The 18,832-nt window shown below is 36.4% G+C and overlaps 1 protein-coding gene across 1 annotated transcript; it reads right to left on the reverse strand.

The window, feature by feature from the left end:
* Window positions 1-8,087: 8,087 nt before the first annotated feature.
* Window positions 8,088-10,305, reverse strand: LOC141682443 (cytochrome P450 86B1-like). The gene is made up of 2 exons (XM_074487144.1): window positions 8,915-10,305; window positions 8,088-8,637 (listed from the first exon to the last, which is right to left on the reverse strand). Exons 1-2 carry the CDS (start codon window positions 10,154-10,156, stop codon window positions 8,248-8,250), a joined length of 1,632 nt encoding a protein of 543 aa, XP_074343245.1. The 5' UTR covers window positions 10,157-10,305; the 3' UTR covers window positions 8,088-8,247.
* Between the last annotated feature and the right edge of the window lie 8,527 nt (window positions 10,306-18,832).

An 18,832-nucleotide genomic window follows, 5' to 3' on the forward strand; every position in this document is an offset into this window, starting at 1 on the left:
ATCAATAATCATGTCTCACTACTTACCAAGGCAATCACAAGGTTATAAATAGAATAAAAGCTAAACTCATAATAACTTATAACACTTCAATTCTTATATCAGAGTTTTATATGGATTCATGCTTTTATTCACAACACATAAACAACACAAATATGCTTATTTGACCGTGCAATGAGTGAGCTCCACAAAAGACTTATACAATAATACCCATGTAGCGAGCATTAGGTTAGTAGATCCCAGAATATAAAAAAGCCTTAGGTCACTAGGCACAAAGTCCCCTAAAAACTTAATAACTCGAGTATTAAAAAGCCCACTCGTGATCAATTATGCATAAACACTTATTTTTTTCTCTTTTTTCATTTCTTTTTTTTTCTTTTTCACAAATTTCTGAACGAGTGCATTTCCCTCCATCTCGTTCAACCCTAGACTACTCATATAGAATGAGCCGGCTACTAGCCATTTGACACCTAGACACAACAACTAGCAATGAAATCCAACTTTCTCCAATTTTTAAATATTCATGTTATTTTATTATTAATAGAATATCCTAAATTCTAAATATAAACAAGTGATTAAACCTTGACAAATAAATAAACCATGACCATGATCTGACACTCAAGCAACCTATAAGACTTAATGAAATATAATTATCTCTAGCATTCAAATCAACTTGATAGGACTTAACATCACTAAGCACTGTATCACTACACTAGCATCAATATCACAAATCAGTCAGTAAAATCATCTAAGGGATCATGTTATAATGCAAATGCATGAACTATATGAACAACTATTATATAAAATTAAAAAAACTACAAAAATTAAAAAAAACTACCACATGGCAAATATGCAACTATATGAACTAATACTATCATGAATATGCAAATTATATGCGACTCACACAAAACACATAATCCTTAACTACTACCCCCAAACTTAAAATATTCACTGTCCTCAGTGAAGGTAATAGCAAGGATTCAGGCATACCTACTCAGAATCAGGGTCATCACCCTCAAGGGGTGGAGTGTCAGGAGTGTCTGGAGGAGGATATACAGAATCCTCACCGAATAATGGCCACTGGATATCATGTATGCTACCTGTTTCTTTGCAAGGTTTCAATCTGATCCAAAGGAACCACATATGTTAGCTGTAAAAAGAATTTTTAGATATCTCAAAAGCACCATGAATCTTGAATTATGGTATCCTAGAGTTCATACTTTAAGCTAATTGGATATTCATATGCTGAGTTTGCAGGATGCAAAATAGACAGGAAAAACACTTCTGAAAGCTGGAAATTTCTTGGTGGCAGATTTATTTCTTGGTTTAGAAAGAAACAAAAGTCAATTTCCACATCAACTTATGAAGCTGAGTAAATTATTGCAGGAAGCTGTTTTGCTCAAATACTTTGGATGAAGAATCAGTTACTGGATTATGGGTTAGAATATTCCCAAATTCTATATATCGTGATAATCAAAGTGCTATTGCAATGACAGGAAATCCAGTACAACATTCAATGACTAAACATATTAGCATAAGGTACCATTTCATAAGGGAACATGTAATGGAAGGTCAAGTGGAATTGCACTTTGTGCCTATAGATCAGCAGTTAGCAGAAATCTTCACCAAACCACTATATGAAGCCACCTTTACCAGATTGGTAAATGAATTGGGAATGATCTCAGGACAATTCTCAAACTCTGATGAAAAATTATGATATGTAGTTAATAATTAGAGTGTGGTATCTTTATCTTTTTTATCAGTATTTGTTAAAATCTGATAATAGTGTTAAACTATGATGCCATATATACATGTTTTTGTTGATAAATTAACAAGTAAAGTTTACATCCTAATAGTTAAACTCTAGCAGTAGTTGCATGATAAACTCTGATTAAGTGGATACGTACTAATATTGGTCAAAGTTGAGTTGACTGATAAATCCTGATAGTAGTTAGTTAAATATTGATATTGGTCAAATCGTGATTGACCATTATATTCAGATAATATTTTGATTTTATTCAAAATAAGTTTTGTCATTATTTTAATTAGAGATGTGTGTAGTAGAATTAGTGGGGATATTTAAATTGATTACAATGTTAACTGATGGCGTGAGACTATGGAAAAACGATTGGGCTTTTACAAAACAATATTTTATGTAACTTTGCACATAATTACTGCACATTAAAACACGCACCATGATTGCTTTCCTCATGAATGATAACATGCCACATTTCCCACTAAGTTGAACAGTCCGTGTGCGTTGGAGTAGAGTGTTAAACAAAATCAATTTTTGATTTCTAGTTATCACTCTATCACTTTCGGATTATCTTCATATTCTCCTACTCTCTTTTTCTCTCAAGCTTAAACTCTGAAACCCTAATCAGTTTTTGAGTCAGTTGCTTACAGAAAAACCATGACTTCATCTGCTACTTATACACCTTTCACTCATGGCGGGCCCAAGTTTGTCACGAACAACTATACTGCTATCCTGGACAACAATGGGATAAATATTGATTTTCATATCTTCCAACATTTCTTGAGGACAAGTGAAGTTGATTATGCTCTCACAGCTCCAACGACTATTTTTGGAGATCAAGTTCTTGCTTTATGGATGACTGGTCTATAAGATGATGGAGGTGAAGGAGGCACTCCAAGCATCAGTTTTGAGTTTGATGCCAAGCAGATGGTTGTAACCCATTAGACTGTTAGAGATGCTCTTTATCTCCCTGCTCACAATTCTTATGCAACATTTGTTGGAGATGCTGAGATGATGAGATTTTTCACTCAGATTGGCTATGATAAAAAAATGAAGAATCTTGGCCAACTGAAGAGGAATGGGCTAAGGAAGGAATGCAATTTCTTTTTTGATTGAATTACAAAGGAATTCAACAACAAATGCACCAATTTTGATGGCCTTCCAATTATGACACAACAATCGGGTACTCTCTAATTCATGGTGCAAATTATGATTTTGGTAAAGTTGTTTTACAATTTATAGGGGATATATTAAAAGCTGATAGGAATATATTATATTATGCTAGATTTTATTAATTAATTTTTAATGTTTGTTTCCCTGATAGCCCAATCCCCGCTAACCAAATTGTGTCAGGTTTTAAGCTCACCAAGAGAGCTTTCTCTGATATTATTTCTAAAGATTCAGAAAAGGTTGCTCAGCTCCTTTGAGGTTTCCAGTGATTGCCAGGGACTTGTTAATTACAAAGCATCATGTGACTTATGGTTTGCCTAACCAACAAAGTGCTAAGATGCATGTAATAACAGATGGTAACATGTAGCTAACTCAAGCACTACAACCCAAACACTTCCTCAAACACAATCCATCTCAGATGCCTCCCAAAATACACCTGTTGTAAAAAGGAAGAAACCAACAAAAGATGATGCTAGGCTTATTGTTTCAATTGAGAACCCATAGGACATTATTGTCCAGTCTGTTAGGCATTATGGTCAAAGAGCAAGTGCTGCAAATGCTGATGTAACACATAAAAGGGGTTCAGTACAAGCTTCTCACTCTCCTAAGTCTTCAGACCTTGTTAAGAGGAAGCTTGTACATTCTGAGTCAGAATCAGATGATGAGGACAATGCTACCTTATCATTTAAATTCAAGAAGTTAAATCCTGATTCTACTCAGAGTCCAGTTGTATTATCAACTGATGAGGACGGTGATGTTATTCAATCTGATTCAAGTTCGAGACTAAGGATCAAGAAGAATAAATTAGTCAAAACCTACATTGCTCAAAGTCTGATGTAGATCAAGAAAGAAATTGCTGATGAGACACAAGGTGCAACTACTTGTAATGATCAGTGGACTATACAAATTACTGATGCACCTGTGAAAAATACTGATTCTCTAGAAAAGAAGAAAAGAGTGAGGTAGATCACTCATGAGCAAGTGGAGGAATATGTCAAGAGGCTGTAAAAACAAAAATTATTTCCTAGATCAAGCACACAAGAACCTGGATCTCAAAGGGATACAACCGCTATTACAAATCCTGATCCTGTCACATAAGAACCAGTACTTCAAAGATTGTTACAGAGTTCTTTACAACAATCTTTGCATTTATTATATTTCATATTACGAATGAAAGAATCTACATCATTAGCAGGTCGTAGCTCTTGTACCTTTGAAGCGGCTGTCTTAAATTTTTTAATGTAATCCCTTAAGGATTCTCTAGGAGTATGCTTGACGTTCTCAAGATATGGTGTCGAACGCGTGAAAGGTATTGACTCGAAATTTAGCCAAGAACACTTCTTTAAATTCTTCCCACGATCTCACACTTCGAGGAGGTAAGCTAGAAAACCATGTTCGGGTATGGGCTTTGAAAGTATAGATGAATAATATGCACTTGGTTATATCATTGTATCGAGGGCAGATCATAAGATTTTTATAGTAACTCAAATGATCATTGGGATCCATAGTACCATCGAAAGATTCTAAACCGATGATTTTCACACCTTGATCCACTTGTGGGGCTTCTAATTCTCGAGAGAAAGGTGAACTTCCAGTGTTGATCTCCAATGGTGCTTCAGTCATCATTTCTTCCAATCCGGTTAACCGTTCTTCTACCCCATCAAACTCAATGGGTTGGGGAGTTTGAGCGCTTTGCTGAATGAATATGGGAGGGGTTACTCGTTAGGGACCCGAAGACCTAAACCTCCTCTTTCGGCCATAGACTGGATTTCTTCCTCTATAAGGTCTTCAATCTCAGGATCTTTCTCGCTTAGAAGGACGAGAGAACACAGATCCATGAGAGCCGGAAGATGAAAGGGTAGAGTATATGTGAACACTACAACTAGAGCTGTGGTAGGGGTCTGTCTTTCATAAAGGAATGGTAAGTGTGATAAGAATTATCTTGTTGAGGAAACTGAGTAGATACATAATTCTCTCTTTATTGAGGATCATAAAAGGGATCGTATTAGGGCTCATATTGTGGGATGTATTGGTGGTGATAGTTGGCAGCCATCTAGGCTATTTAATTATCCATCTGCTTCTGCATATATCTTTTCCGTGCTCGTAAATTGAAAAACTGATCAAGAATTGGGGAATAGGATGGGGTGGCGGAAGAAGATCCATAAGAGTTAGAACGATTGGTGGATTCTTCCCCATATGTTTTGGGGTTTTTCGGATTTTGGATGATATCAGATATGTTTTTTTGTCGTTGTAAGTAGTAATTTTTTTTTTATTATTCCCCGACAGCGACGCCAAATGATGGCTGACAAAATATTGATTAATTAACCTTAGCCAATTGTAGCCATTATCAAAAGATTTTTTTTCTCTAGTTCTCTTTTTCCTTTTTTAATTCCATTCTCCTTTTTTCTATGGATTTTATTTCCTCCGAAAGGTGAGTCATCTTCTGGGTTTTATGAAAGTGTTGACACGTGTTTAAAAATTATATATAAATTAGGTGACGAAGATGATATATAGAGACATGTGTCATGATTTCTATACTTTATGGAAATGACTAAGAAGAAGTAGGTGACAAATAAGTGATGAACGAAATGTGAGAAAATGAATTAGAGCAGGTTGGTGTATGAGTTTCTTCCGTAAATAAAATTCCTGTAAATAGAAGGGCCGGAAGTCACAGGGTGGGGAGCCGTAGACCGGAAGGCACAGGGATTTTCAAGCGTTAATTAGTTACTCCCTATGTCCCATTAAATTATATACATTAGTTTTCAGCATACTTTTTAATACTCATTTAAAACATAACTCCACAATATATTTTAAATTTTTTTTTCCTGAATAAAAGTTTTATGTTTAAACTTTTATTTAAAAGAAAAAAAATTAAAAAAATATTATGAAACTATACTTTATATAAGTCTCGAAATATGTGCAAATAGTGAACATATACAGTTGAGGTAGTACTACTTAAAAAGGAGGAGAAAATTGTACGTAGCAATTTTATCCGTCTCAAAAGCAAGCTTGTGTTGCACAATGTTTTGTGCACACAACACAGATCCGATCCAGAATCCAGGCTTATCACAAAAAATATGTCAGTAATGGTTACTTAATGCGTCGTGTTCGTAAAGTAACTAGTTGCATTATAATTTTTTTACTGACTGATTGAACAACATACATGACAAATATATTAATAAAAATATTTAAATTAAATTAATTGTTTGCGGGAGTGTTCAAGTCCGAGTCCTAATTCGTAAAACACTCTAAATCGACTTCCGATATAAAGTGAAGAAATCAATCACACAAAAAAATTTAACTAGAAAAAGGTTTCGATCGAATCTTATATTTTTTCACAATATTATTTTACGATCCAAGGACGTGATAGAAACTTTTTACGTCATTTTACAAGACAACATGAAAACTTGTTAATCATAATAAGCTTCTCTATAATATATAGAGTGGTTGAACAAATTATGTATTCAATAGACCAAAGTAAGTTCCTCAAAATCTAGATTTTCAAGGATGATTTGTATGACCTACTTAACGTGCCAGCTTGTACTAACAATTTTGGATCTTTGTAATGTTGTATGTGTACTGTATATTCAATGGAATGTTATCTGCACGTCGAAGCTGATTTGGATGAGTTTCCGATAATAGTAACTTAATTTCAAAAAAATTCAAATACGACAATTATCCTTCCATTCCAATTTATTAATTCATTACTGATGCTAATTAAGTTAATATATTTAATATTATTATGTCGAACTATATTCAATTATTGTAATGAGATTAATTTTCAATTAGCTGATTAAGTGATAATCGGTATCAACCGATTAATTTCGATTCATAATTTCCACAATCATGCTTCTAAACATGTACATTGGGGTCACTAACTTCTGTAAGTATAAAAATTGATTTAAATTGCCAAAATTCAAATACCCACACCACAAAAAATATGAACTTCTGCATAATATTGACCCCAAGAGTTTAGGGGAAAAATGACTGATATTTTACGAACGGTTGAAATTATAAAGTAAATGCCAGACTCCAATAATTGCAAAATCAAAACCTAAATATCAAAATTTGCAGATAAATATATCGCTAAAAGCTTGTAAGCAACGGTTCCAAATTAATGTATAAAAGTATGTATCATGTATGTTAATTGAGTTGTTAAGATTTTAATTTGATTAAGAAATATTAATTAATGAGATTAAATTTTAATCCTCTCATAATTTTTTTTCTTTTTGGTCAAAATATGTATAAATACCCACTATTTAAGGATTGGTGTCCAAATATGTTATCAGAGCTTATAATATGGTCAAATTAACATGTTTTATGGAATCATGATTTTATTTTGCAGCTGCAACCTGCAAGCAGAATAGTGCAAGGAAAATTGCATGATATAAAATGTTGGAAACATATCGATTACAGGGCAAAAACTAATCTTGGGATTGATACAATACGAGGCAATGGAAGTGTTGAATACTTGCAGGCAGTTGGATGAAATTGTTTCAATTAGCAAAGGATACTTGCAAGACAACTTGTTCTAAGTTGTTTATGTTTGCACCATGCGGTCTGAGTATTATGCAGACAGCCGATGGATCGGGACCTATCTGTTAGTGAATAGGGAGACATCTGGCATGAAGAAACTAGGGATAAGTAATGGATTTTCACACGAGTTTGGTGATAGGGACGACTCAATTTTCTCCATTTAGCTTATGCTTAGGTGTGAGTGAGTTTGATCAATCAATATAAATTATGTTCAGGTTCTCGCTTAAACCTCTACCTGCAGTAAGCACTGTGATAAACTCGAGAGTCAACCGAATCAAACTGAACTCCAGGTCAAGAACTGAACTTCAATGTTTTTCACCGACAGTAGCCCGCCCATCAAAATTTTAATGACTAGTAGCAGTATTGTGTTAGACCTCATACTATATAGATTATTGTACCCCTTCATGTCTGGATATTGGATTAGGTACAATGGGGGCTCTGCAGATGTTAATAAATGGATCCTATATGCATTTCATCATATATATATATAGCTTCTAATTATGTTGTAGATGAGAGATAAATTTATCTTATATTATGTTAAATTGAATGGGGGTAGGTCCTGTATTATAGTAATGGATTTGTAAAAAATCTATATGTCACGATACAAGTGATTGAATCAAACTAGTAATTAAACAAGCAATCCATCTGGACATTATTTCAGAGTTTACAACTTTAGTAATCTTAGTTATAATACAATCCAATCATATAACTAGGATAAAAAATATGAGATAACTAGACAGAACAAATATGAAAACCAACCATGTACCAAGTATCTTAATATGGCATATTCATATACTTTGAAGCTCGGATTTGTGGCGCTTGTGTAGCTTCACCTTCAGACCATGCTTCATGTACATAGTTAACGCAAGCTTTGGTAATACGACATGATTTTCCTCCACCTTCACCTGATATTTGTATAAAATGGAAGCTGCTACATATTTCATCTGGTAGTAAGCGAAGTCCCTCCCTAAGCACAGTCGAGGACCACCATTGAAAGCTGTAAACTTGTACGCTGATTCGCTCATATAGCGACCATCTCTGAGCCATCTTTCAGGCTTAAAGTCCAAGCAGTCTTTTCCCCATATTCCTTCCATCCTTCCCATAGAGTAGATTGAGTAAATTACTTTCGTTCCTTTCTTCAGAATTGTACCATCTGGGAAAACATCGTCTTTAATAACCTAAACATAAAGTATACCAGAGATGTTAGGAAAGAGATCACTAGCAGAACATCGATTTTGTGTGTTTTGTCTGCATTTGAGAATATTTTGCTCATGAAAGAGCCGCAAACATTATTAGAACAACCTATTATTAAGATTAAAGATTTCTAACAATTCCAAGAATTTGAAGTATTTGACCTCCATACTATAATATCAGAACAAAGAAAATGAATGTTTCTACTGGATATATTAATATGAATCAGAGGAGTGCAGAGATATAAATTGGAGCACTAGGTACCTCCTTGTGGTCCACAGGCACTGATGGGTACAATCTAAGCGCTTCTGAAAGTGCAGCTTGCAGATATTCCATTTTTTTAACTTCTTCTGGCCTAAATATCAGAGCATCTCCGTCTATGTTTTTCTGTACATCTTCCCTTTCGCTTATTATTCGGAAAATCTCAGAAAGAATTTTCTCCTCGACTTCAGGATTCCGATCAAGTAGCCAGAAAAACCAGGTCAATGCAACTGATGAGGTATCCCTTCCAGCTAATATAAAGTTAACACAGATGTCGCGCAAAAACTTTTCAGAAAATGGCTGCCCTCTTTCATCCTTCAGTCTCATAAAAACTGTTAAGAGATCAGATCTTTGGTTGTCATTATCGTCTGTCATTGACAATTCCTTCTTCCTTGCCCTGATAACCTCTTCAGCAAATGCGTCCACTCCTTTAATAGACTGTTTCAGCGTCTTCTCACTTCCCATGTTGAGATACCTCATGGTGCTCCATACTAGTGTTGGAGTTACGAACCTAAATATAGCAGCCTCTGTAGCTGCTTCGAAGGCTTGAGCAAAAGCAATCACTGGCAAGCCAGGTCGTAAACAACCTGGATCAACTCCAAAAGCTATCATGCACACATTATCAAATGTTAGTCTTAAGAGGATATCTTGTAGATCAATTGCAGTGTTTTTTTGCACTGATTCCTCAAATACAGGCAACAGTCTCGCGTGCACAAGCTCCAGCAATGATTCTGTGGTCAGATTCCGGAATTTAGCTGAGTGGAACTCAATGCTAGCTGTCTTCCTCTGTTGCTGCCACATCTCGTCATCTGCATTAAATATTCCATTACCTAGGAGGTCCGAAAGAGCATTTCGAAAATACTCCCCTTTAGGATAGTTCGAAAACTTAGTCTTGAGAAGGTGCTCCAAGTTACGAGGATCTGAAGTGATCACACACTTGAGATTAGTAAACCAGGGTCCCTGAAAAGTAAACGTCCCATTTTGACGATTAAGTACATCAGTTAGCCATTCGTACATGTTTCCCCGAACACCGAAAACCAAAGAAGGCAACATTCCAATAACCGGCCACACAGGCAGGCCATGTCGTTTTTTTTGTCGAACAGAATAAATGACAACAAAAACCAAAAGGGCCAGAAAAAGTTCCAACAATTGGAGTTCAGGCAAGAAGAACAGCCTTTCTACGAATGTAGGCATAGCCGAGTTTCGGAAAGAGTAAGGAACAGTAAAATTGGTAATGTTATTCATGATGTTGTGGTGATAAAAATGTGGGATAGCATGCTATGGTTAGTTGAAGGTGCTACTTATTGTGTCAAATTTAGAGGTTTGTATAGCGTGAGTGTGTCTTGGCGTGTGCATGAATTTGGTTTATTTGGTGAGCAGAATTGAAAGGCTGGTTATTCGTGTCGCAAGTAAAAACAATGAAAGACATTCTTTTGATTAAGCTTATGTTGACTAGCGTTTAAAGGATAATAAGTTTGTTTGGGGGATAAGACTTAAGAGTGGTTATGACAGTTAACCTAAGTATCACCAGTTTTACTAAACCAAACACGCCTTCTATCCTAGCTCGGTGGTTAGCTATAGCCTATAAGTAATGTTAGCACAACAGCTTAATATATAATGATGACCTTATAAACAACCACTGAAATAAGAAAAAAAAATTGATTCTTTTACTTTAGTATATTGCCTAGTAGTAAATAGAAAAATTTATTAATCATCACTTGACAAGCCAAATTTTAAAACTTTTTAAATGTGAGAATGCTACTTTTTAAAGGTGAAATATGACTATATGAACACAACTTTCACATGGACAAATGAAGCTCTACTATTTCACAGAGATGTCACTATTCACCAAGAAATTTTGGTGTGGAGGAAGCACTCTGTTTGCTTGATTAATTTCTCAGAATCTTGTTGTCTCCTTGAAGATCATTGCAAGTATAAACAGCACTAATTACATGTTGATGGGATGGTCAGAAATTATGGTGGGTAACATTGTTGGGGCTGATATCTGCTGCATATGGGAATTGCAGACCAGCTCTTTTACAATACAAATAATGGGTGCCCCTGACTGTATTAAATCATTTTGCCAGAATTATATCTTCCAGATATATGGGCTGCCTGTGAACCTCAACTTATCAGACCAACACTCTGGTACCCGTGTTAAATAAATTATCGCAATCTTTCAAACCATATGGAAATATTTTTCTATGTCAGTTTTATGGTAGATCTTTTTTTCAACTGTGTTCACAAGTATAAATGTTTAAAATTTGACCATTCTGCGGATTTACTTTTTTCAAACATTTTTCTGGTACGTTTGGCACAATGTAAGCTGCAGGCTGCAGCAATTGGTGTTTTTAATAAGGCTCAAGGAACTCTAAATAAAGTTGTGTATGTTTGAAAACAATTAGCGGGAAAATTCTTATTAGGAACCAGTAGATGCTTACTCTTACATTTAACTTTGGTTAGGTCGAATGTTTTTACAAAGAGTACTTGTGTAAGATTTTCTCTATTATTGCTCATACTAATAGAAGTGGAGTGTGTTGGAAAATATGGGTATAAGTCCCGTATTGGTAAATCATATTTTGAGCATTATGACTAAAAGATGTGTGAGATATGATGATATTCTCTTAATAATGGAAATTATTATTTTCCATTAGAATTTGGCTCAAATATTATGGCATAAATTAATTTGATTTTGTTTCAGATTAATTGATATGGTGTATGTCTTGATATATTTAATCTGATTCTGTTTCAGATTATTTATGGAATAGAATAGCTTGCAAATATTACACCGATTCCATAATTAATGATATTTAATTATGGAAAAGAGTAGCGCACAAGTCTATCTACACCTATATAAACACCTCTAAGGCGTTAGAGTTAGACACACCAAAAATATATTCGCCTTTAAACACAAAACTCTCTCTCTCGGTGATAGTTTCGTGCCCGTTCAAACTCGCTGAAGGTGCTCGTTATCTGTAACGCCACTGCTACCTCGTTTTATCCTGGGAGGCTATCGACTCGCACATACGGTGAGAGGCGAAATAGCTTTAAGGAGACAGTTTCAACTGGACTCGAGGATCTCTCTTCTGTTTATATCTTTTCTTCCTCCGTTTGATTTCGTTTACTCACGCACACATTTGTTTGATTATATGTATTAATCGCAGATTGTATTCACAATCTTAAAGCTATTTATTTTATATATATCTGTGACTGATACATCTGTATCTGCTTGTTTTGTTGAGTAACCGATCGATGAAGAACCAAACTGTGAACGATTCGATGAACATGACGGCTGATCCCAACGCATAGATCACTGGATCTGATGGGGTTCACCAGCAGCTGATTAACCCTAACGCACGGATCGTACGATCTGATGGGGGTCAAACGCCTGTTGGACATGTGCCTTCGGGACATGTGCCTGTGGGACACACTGTCATTGGACAGTTTAGTGTTCCTCTTGGACAGATATCGGCAGGATTCACTCCTCCGATCATACCTGCGGTGCCTACTGGTGTGAATACACCTGTAGTACAAACACACGTACCATATGTTCCACCTGTGGTGCCTGCTGCACCTGTTATGCAAACTGTGCCTGCTGCACATGCTGAAAAACCTGAGAAGTTCAACGGAACGAACTTCAAACGTTGGCAACAAAAGATGCACTTTTATCTGACCACGTTGCATATGGATCGCTTCCTTAAGGAAGAACCACCGTTGTTCACTGCTGAGAGTAACATGCAGACTGTGTATGCTGCTGATGCTTGGAAGCACTCCGACTACATCTGTCGGAACTATGTGTTAAATTGTTTGTCTGACTCGTTGTATAACGTATACAGCGCTAAGCCAACAGCTAAGGTCTTATGGGAGTCACTTGACCATAAGTATAAAACCGAGGACTCTGGGGCAAAGAAGTGGATTGTTGGCCGCTTTCTTGATTATAAGATGGCAGACTCTAAGACTGTGGTTAGTCAGGTGCAGGAACTGCAGGTGATCATTCATGACATTCATGCTGAGGGAATGGTCATAAGTGAGTCTTTCCAAGTTGCTGCTGTTATTGAAAAGCTTCCATCTGGATGGAAAGATTTCAAGAACTACCTTAAGCACAAGCGAAATGAGATGTCTATGGAGGATCTTATTGTTAGACTTCGTATTGAAGAAGACAACAGAGGGTCCGAGAAGAAAGTTAATGTTGCCACTGAGAAGGCAAACATGGTGGAACATGCTCAAAGCTCCAAGCCCAAGAAGACTAATTCTAGTAAAGGGGCAAAGCTGGCACCCAAAGGAGGGATTTCGAAGTCGAAATTTCAGGGGAAGTGCTACAACTGTGATAAAGTTGGTCATAGGTCTTCTGACTGCAAGAAGTCCAAGAAGCCCAACAAGAAGAAAGAAGCAAACATGGTAGAGAATATCTCCAAGGATATGGGTGATATAGACCTCTGTGCTACGGTCTCTGAAGTGAACCTGGTCGGTTCTAATCCACGTGAATGGTGGATTGATACTGGTGCTACTAGGCATGTTTGCTCAGACTAGGCGATTTTCTCTAGCCTCAAAGCTTCTGATGCTGGTGAGAAGCTCTACATGGGGAATTCAGCAACTTCTACCATTGAGGGTGAATTCACGGTGATCCTGAAGATGACCTCTGGGAAGAATCTGACTTTGAAGAATGTACTTTATGTGCCTGATATTCGCAAGAACCTTGTGTCTGGTTCTCTGTTGAGTAAGCATGGCTTTCGCATTGTAATAGAGTCAGATAAAGTAATTTTGTCTAAGAGTGGTATGTTTGTAGGCAAGGGTTATTTAACCGATGGCCTTTTTAAGCTCAATGTAATGTCCGTTAAGGACGATAATGAAATAAAAAATTCTTCTGCTTACTTGCTTGAGTCTCCTAATTTATGGAATGCTAGATTAGGACATGTAAATTATGACACTTTACGACGTTTAAGTGCAAAAGAATACATACCTAAACTTACTATCGATTCAAAACATAAGTGTGAGACTTGTGTTGAGGTAAAATTAACGAGATCATCATTTAAACGTGTGGAAAGGAACACCAAAGTGCTAGACCTAATACATAGCGACATATGTGATTTAAAATTCGCTCCAACAAGAGGAGGAAACAAGTATTTTATTACATTCATTGATGATTGTACAAAATACTGCTATGTATATTTGTTGAAAAACAAAGACGAAGCTATAGATAAATTTAGAATCTATAAGGAAGAAGTTGAGACACAACAGACTGAGAAAATCAAAACGATATGAAGTGATCGTGGAGATGAATATGTTGAACCATTTGGAGAATTCTGTTCACAACATGGTATAATCCATGAGGTCACTGCACCATACTCCCCTCAGTCAAATGGTGTGGCTGAAAGGAAGAATCGCACTCTGAAAGAAATGATGAATGCGATGTTGTTAAGCTCTAGGCTTCCACAATCGATGTGGGGGGAAGCCATCTTAAGCGCAAATAATATTTTAAATATTACGATGCGCAAGAATAAGGATGTAAGTCCTTATGAAATGTGGAAGAAAAAGAAACCAAGTTACCAATACCTGAAATTATGGGGGTGCCTTGCAAAGGTACTGATCCCTACACCGAAGAAGGTGAAGATAGGTCCTAAGACTGTGGATTGTATTTTCATCGGATATCCTCCACATAGTACTGCATATCGGTTTCTTGTTCATGAATCCAAGATTCCTGATATTCAAAAGAATACCATTATGGAATCAAGGAATGCCTCATTCTTTGAGACGATGTTTCCCTGTAATCCAGGAAACCAACAACCTACGACGTCTAAACGATCTCATGAGTCTGTAGATGACAATAATGTGAGTGACGAAAGTGAAGACGAAAATGTGGGGTAGTGGGAAGGAGCAAAAGACAACGAACGGAGAAATCCTATGGGTCTGATTTTATGACCTATTTGCTCGAAGAAGGTGACCCAAAAACTTATAAGGAGGCGGTTACCTCACCTGATGGGCCTATGTGGAAAGAGGCCATCAAGAATGAAGTTGATTCAATTATGCAAAATCATACTTGGGAATTAGTGGACTTGCCAACTGGTTGTAAACCATTAGGTAGCAAGTGGGTTTTCAAGAAGAAGTTGAAAATTGATGGCACTATTGATAAGTATAAGGCCAGACTTGTGATTAAAGGATACAAGCAACAAAAAGGCCTTGATTATTTTGATACATATTCTCCTGTAACGAGAATAACGTCCATAAGGATGATGTTTGCTATTGCTGCAATGCGTAATCTAACTGTACATCAAATGGATGTGAAAACAACCTTCCTAAATGGGGACATAGATGAGGAAATCTATATGGAACAACCCGAAGGGTTTTTTTGTCCCAGGACAAGAAAGGAAAGTTTGTAGATTGGTGAAATCATTGTATGGTTTGAAACAAGCGCCTATGAAATGGCATGAAAAATTTGATGAGGTCGTGCTGGCCAATGGCTTCAAAATCAATGAATGTGATAGCTGTGCCTATTACAAGGATAACGAGAACAGCTATGTCAAGGAGAATGACAATGGCTATGTCATGATGACGCTATATGTAGATGATCTACTTATTGCCGGAAGCAATGATAAAGTGATCAAATCTACCAAGGACATGTTGAAATCAAGATTCGACATAAAAGACATGGGACTAGCAAATGTAATTATGGGAATTCAAATTTCTAGAACATCAGAGGGTCTCGCATTAAGTCAACCACATTATATTGACAAGATCCTTGAGAAGTTTCTTAAGGATGACTTTGAGAAAGCTAGGACACCTGTGGATATGACTTTGCACCTATCCAAGAACAAAGGTGTAGCTGTTTCCCAATTGTAATACTCGAGGATAATTGGTAGTCTGATGTACCTCATGAGCTGTACAAGACCAGACATTGCATATTCAATTAGCAAGTTGAGTAGGTTTACGAGTAATCCGGGAGCTGATCACTGGAAAGCGATCATAAGGGTACTAAGATACTTGAGGGGAACTCAAGACTATGGACTGCACTATGGTAGATACCCAGCAGTATTAGAAGGATATACTGACGCAAATTGGATATCTAGCAAGAAAGCACTTAAGTCTACGAGCGGCTATGTGTTTACATTAGCTGGAGCGGTAATATCATGGAAATCCTCAAAACAAACGTGATAACTCATTCCACGATGGAAGCTGAGTTTGTGGCACTAGATAAATGCGCCGAAGAGGCTGAATATCTACGTCAGTTTCTGGAGGATATTCCAAGATGGCCAAAGCCTGTAACTGCAATAGGGATTCATTGTGATAGTCAATCCGTTATTGGCAGAGCGCAGAGCACGATGTATAATGGAAAGTCTCGTCATATACGATGACGACACAGTTCCATTAGAAAATTGATCTCAACCGGAATTATCATTATTGACTATATACCGTCAAAAGATAATATCGCGGATCCACTAACCAAAGGGTTATCAAGAGAAGTGGTTGAGAAATCATCGAGAGGGATGGGCCTTAAGCCTATTGCTTAATGGCATCATGGTGGACACCCAACCATTGCTGACTGGAGATCCCAAGAACTTGGTTCAATGGGACAACTAAATCATGATGACCAAATCACTGTGGGGGTAACCCCTGGCCTGTTCCTATGATGAGGAAACAGTGAGACCCGTAAGGTACGAGGTTAAGTTTTGAGCTTTTAATGATCTTTGATGAATACATGGAGCTCAGGAGTGAACGCATGGAATTCAGTTGAGTAAACGGGTTACTCTATAAGATAAAGATCACCTATGTGGGAGAGAAGTGGGGCCGCTTCAAAGGAGAATTGCGAGGCACAATTCTTTAGAAACTTCTGCAGAACCAGGACGATGTTCCATGGCCAAAATGGACATACTCATGAGAGCTGAACGAGTCAGAAACGATATAGTGATAAGTATATCATCGTTTACACAAACGGTCGAACAGTTCAAGGACAAGCACGTCTACTGTCTACCAGTAAAGTCGGTATGCTTACTCGAGCGAAGGTTCAAGGAGCATTCTCTACCTATCGTATGCTATATCTGATCGAAGAAACTATCACCAAGTCAAACTCCGTGTCTGTCTGTCTGTCTGTCTGTCTGGTGTGTGCTACTAAGATCACCAATATCACCCATGTGGGGGATTGTTGGAAAATATGGGTATAAGTCCCATATTGGTAAGTCATATTTTGAGCATTATGACTAAAAGATGTGTGAGATATGATGATATTCTCTTAATAATGGAAATTATTATTTTTCATTAGAATTTGGCTCAAATATTATGCATAAATTAATTTGATTTTGTTTCAGATTAATTGATATGGTGTATGTCTTGATATATTTAATCTGATTCTGTTTCAGATTATTTATGGAATAGAGTAGCTTGCAAGTATTACACCGATTCCATAATTAATGATATTTAATTATGGAAAAGAGTAGCGCACAAGTCTATCTACACCTATATAAACACCTCTAAGGCGTTAGGGTTAGACACACCAAAAACATATTCGCCTTTAAACACAAAACTCTCTCTCTCTCTCGGTGATAGTTTCGTGCCCGTTCAAGCTCGCTGAAGGTGCTCGTTATGTGTAACGCCGCCACTACCTCGTTTTATCCTGGGAGGCTATCGACTCGCACATACGGTGAGAGGCGAAATAGCTTTAAGGAGGCAGTTTCAACTGGACTCGAGGATCTCTTTTCTGTTTATATCTTTTCTTCCTCCGTTTGATTTCGTTTACTCACACACACATTTGTTTGATTATATATATTAATCGCAGATTGTATTCACAGATTGTGTCCCGTAGAAAGTAGTTTGCACTTTTGGCTGAGCAGTACGAACTCACACCAGAAAATGTTAGTTTGCTCTCTGGAGTATGAACTCACACCGGAAATGTGAAGATAAAGACATGGCTAACTGCTATGGAGTTATACTTATTTGCATTTTTTTTGTTTTCCGGTAATTAAGTATAATCATTTTCATTTACATTTGACAAGACTTGAAGCTTCAATCTCAAATCTATAGAATGAGGCTGAAACCACTAGATTAAAAGTTCTTTGGTCAATTTTTCTCTTAGGTTGGAATTGTTTGTGCCTGTGTGGAAAATCTTTATGCTGAAAATGAATAATTGATTTATAAGTGATAAATAGATAGATACTTATAACTTATATAAGTGTTGGACAAATTTACTTACAAGTCAGAATTTCTTTTTACTTAAATTAATTAAAATAAATAATTATTAAATACAAGTATCTTAACTCATGAATTTTAAATACAAAAAAAGTATAAAAACTTATATTTTAAAATCAAAATTAATAAAAAAATCAAAATAAGTTGAAAAAAATACGTCACTCCTAACTTTCATCTTATGAGCTTTCAACTTATCAGCTTATAAGTTGTAAATTTAACTTATAAATTGAGAACACTCGTCTGTAAATTATAACGGTGACTTATAAGTAGTCATTGGTGCGTATTTTCTTTTCCAGCCTAAAATCCATGCAAATAGTCAAAAGAATAACTAAAAGAAAAGAGGAGGGAGAGGACTGAGGAGCATGGAGAGATCACAGGCGAGAATGCAGGGTTGCCTGATTGAATCATCAAGTTTTGTAGTTTTTGCAGTATGAGCAGTCCAGTGGTTAAGAAGAACGGGAGCTAAATTTATGGCTAAAATGAAAGTAATTAATATTTCTGGAGTGGAGTGGTTGTCCATCGGAAAAAGTATTCAACTGCAGAGATGGGTCCTAAGCTGGATCGGAAAACAAAAGACTGGTTAAGTAGCGAGAAAATGACAAAAATAACCAGTTTTTTAAAAATATTAACAAAAATAACCATTCTGAAAAAAGGACTAATTTTTAGTGTATTGTATACTCAAGTCAGTTGGGTATCCCAATTTGTACAAGATACTTCACCGGTTGGTAGTTGAGTATTTAATAT

This window comes from Apium graveolens, chromosome 9 (genome assembly GCF_009905375.1).
Source record: "Apium graveolens cultivar Ventura chromosome 9, ASM990537v1, whole genome shotgun sequence".
Classification (NCBI taxonomy): domain Eukaryota; kingdom Viridiplantae; phylum Streptophyta; class Magnoliopsida; order Apiales; family Apiaceae; genus Apium; species Apium graveolens.

Excerpts from the sequence above, each read along its gene's own strand:
- LOC141682443 (XM_074487144.1), bottom strand. The coding sequence starts at position 10,156 with ATGAATAACATTACCAATTTTACTGTTCCTTACTCTTTCCGAAACTCG. Across the intron at positions 8,638-8,914 it reads TGCCTGTGGACCACAAGGAG|GTTATTAAAGACGATGTTTT; the intron begins GTACCTAGTGCT and ends CTTTATGTTTAG.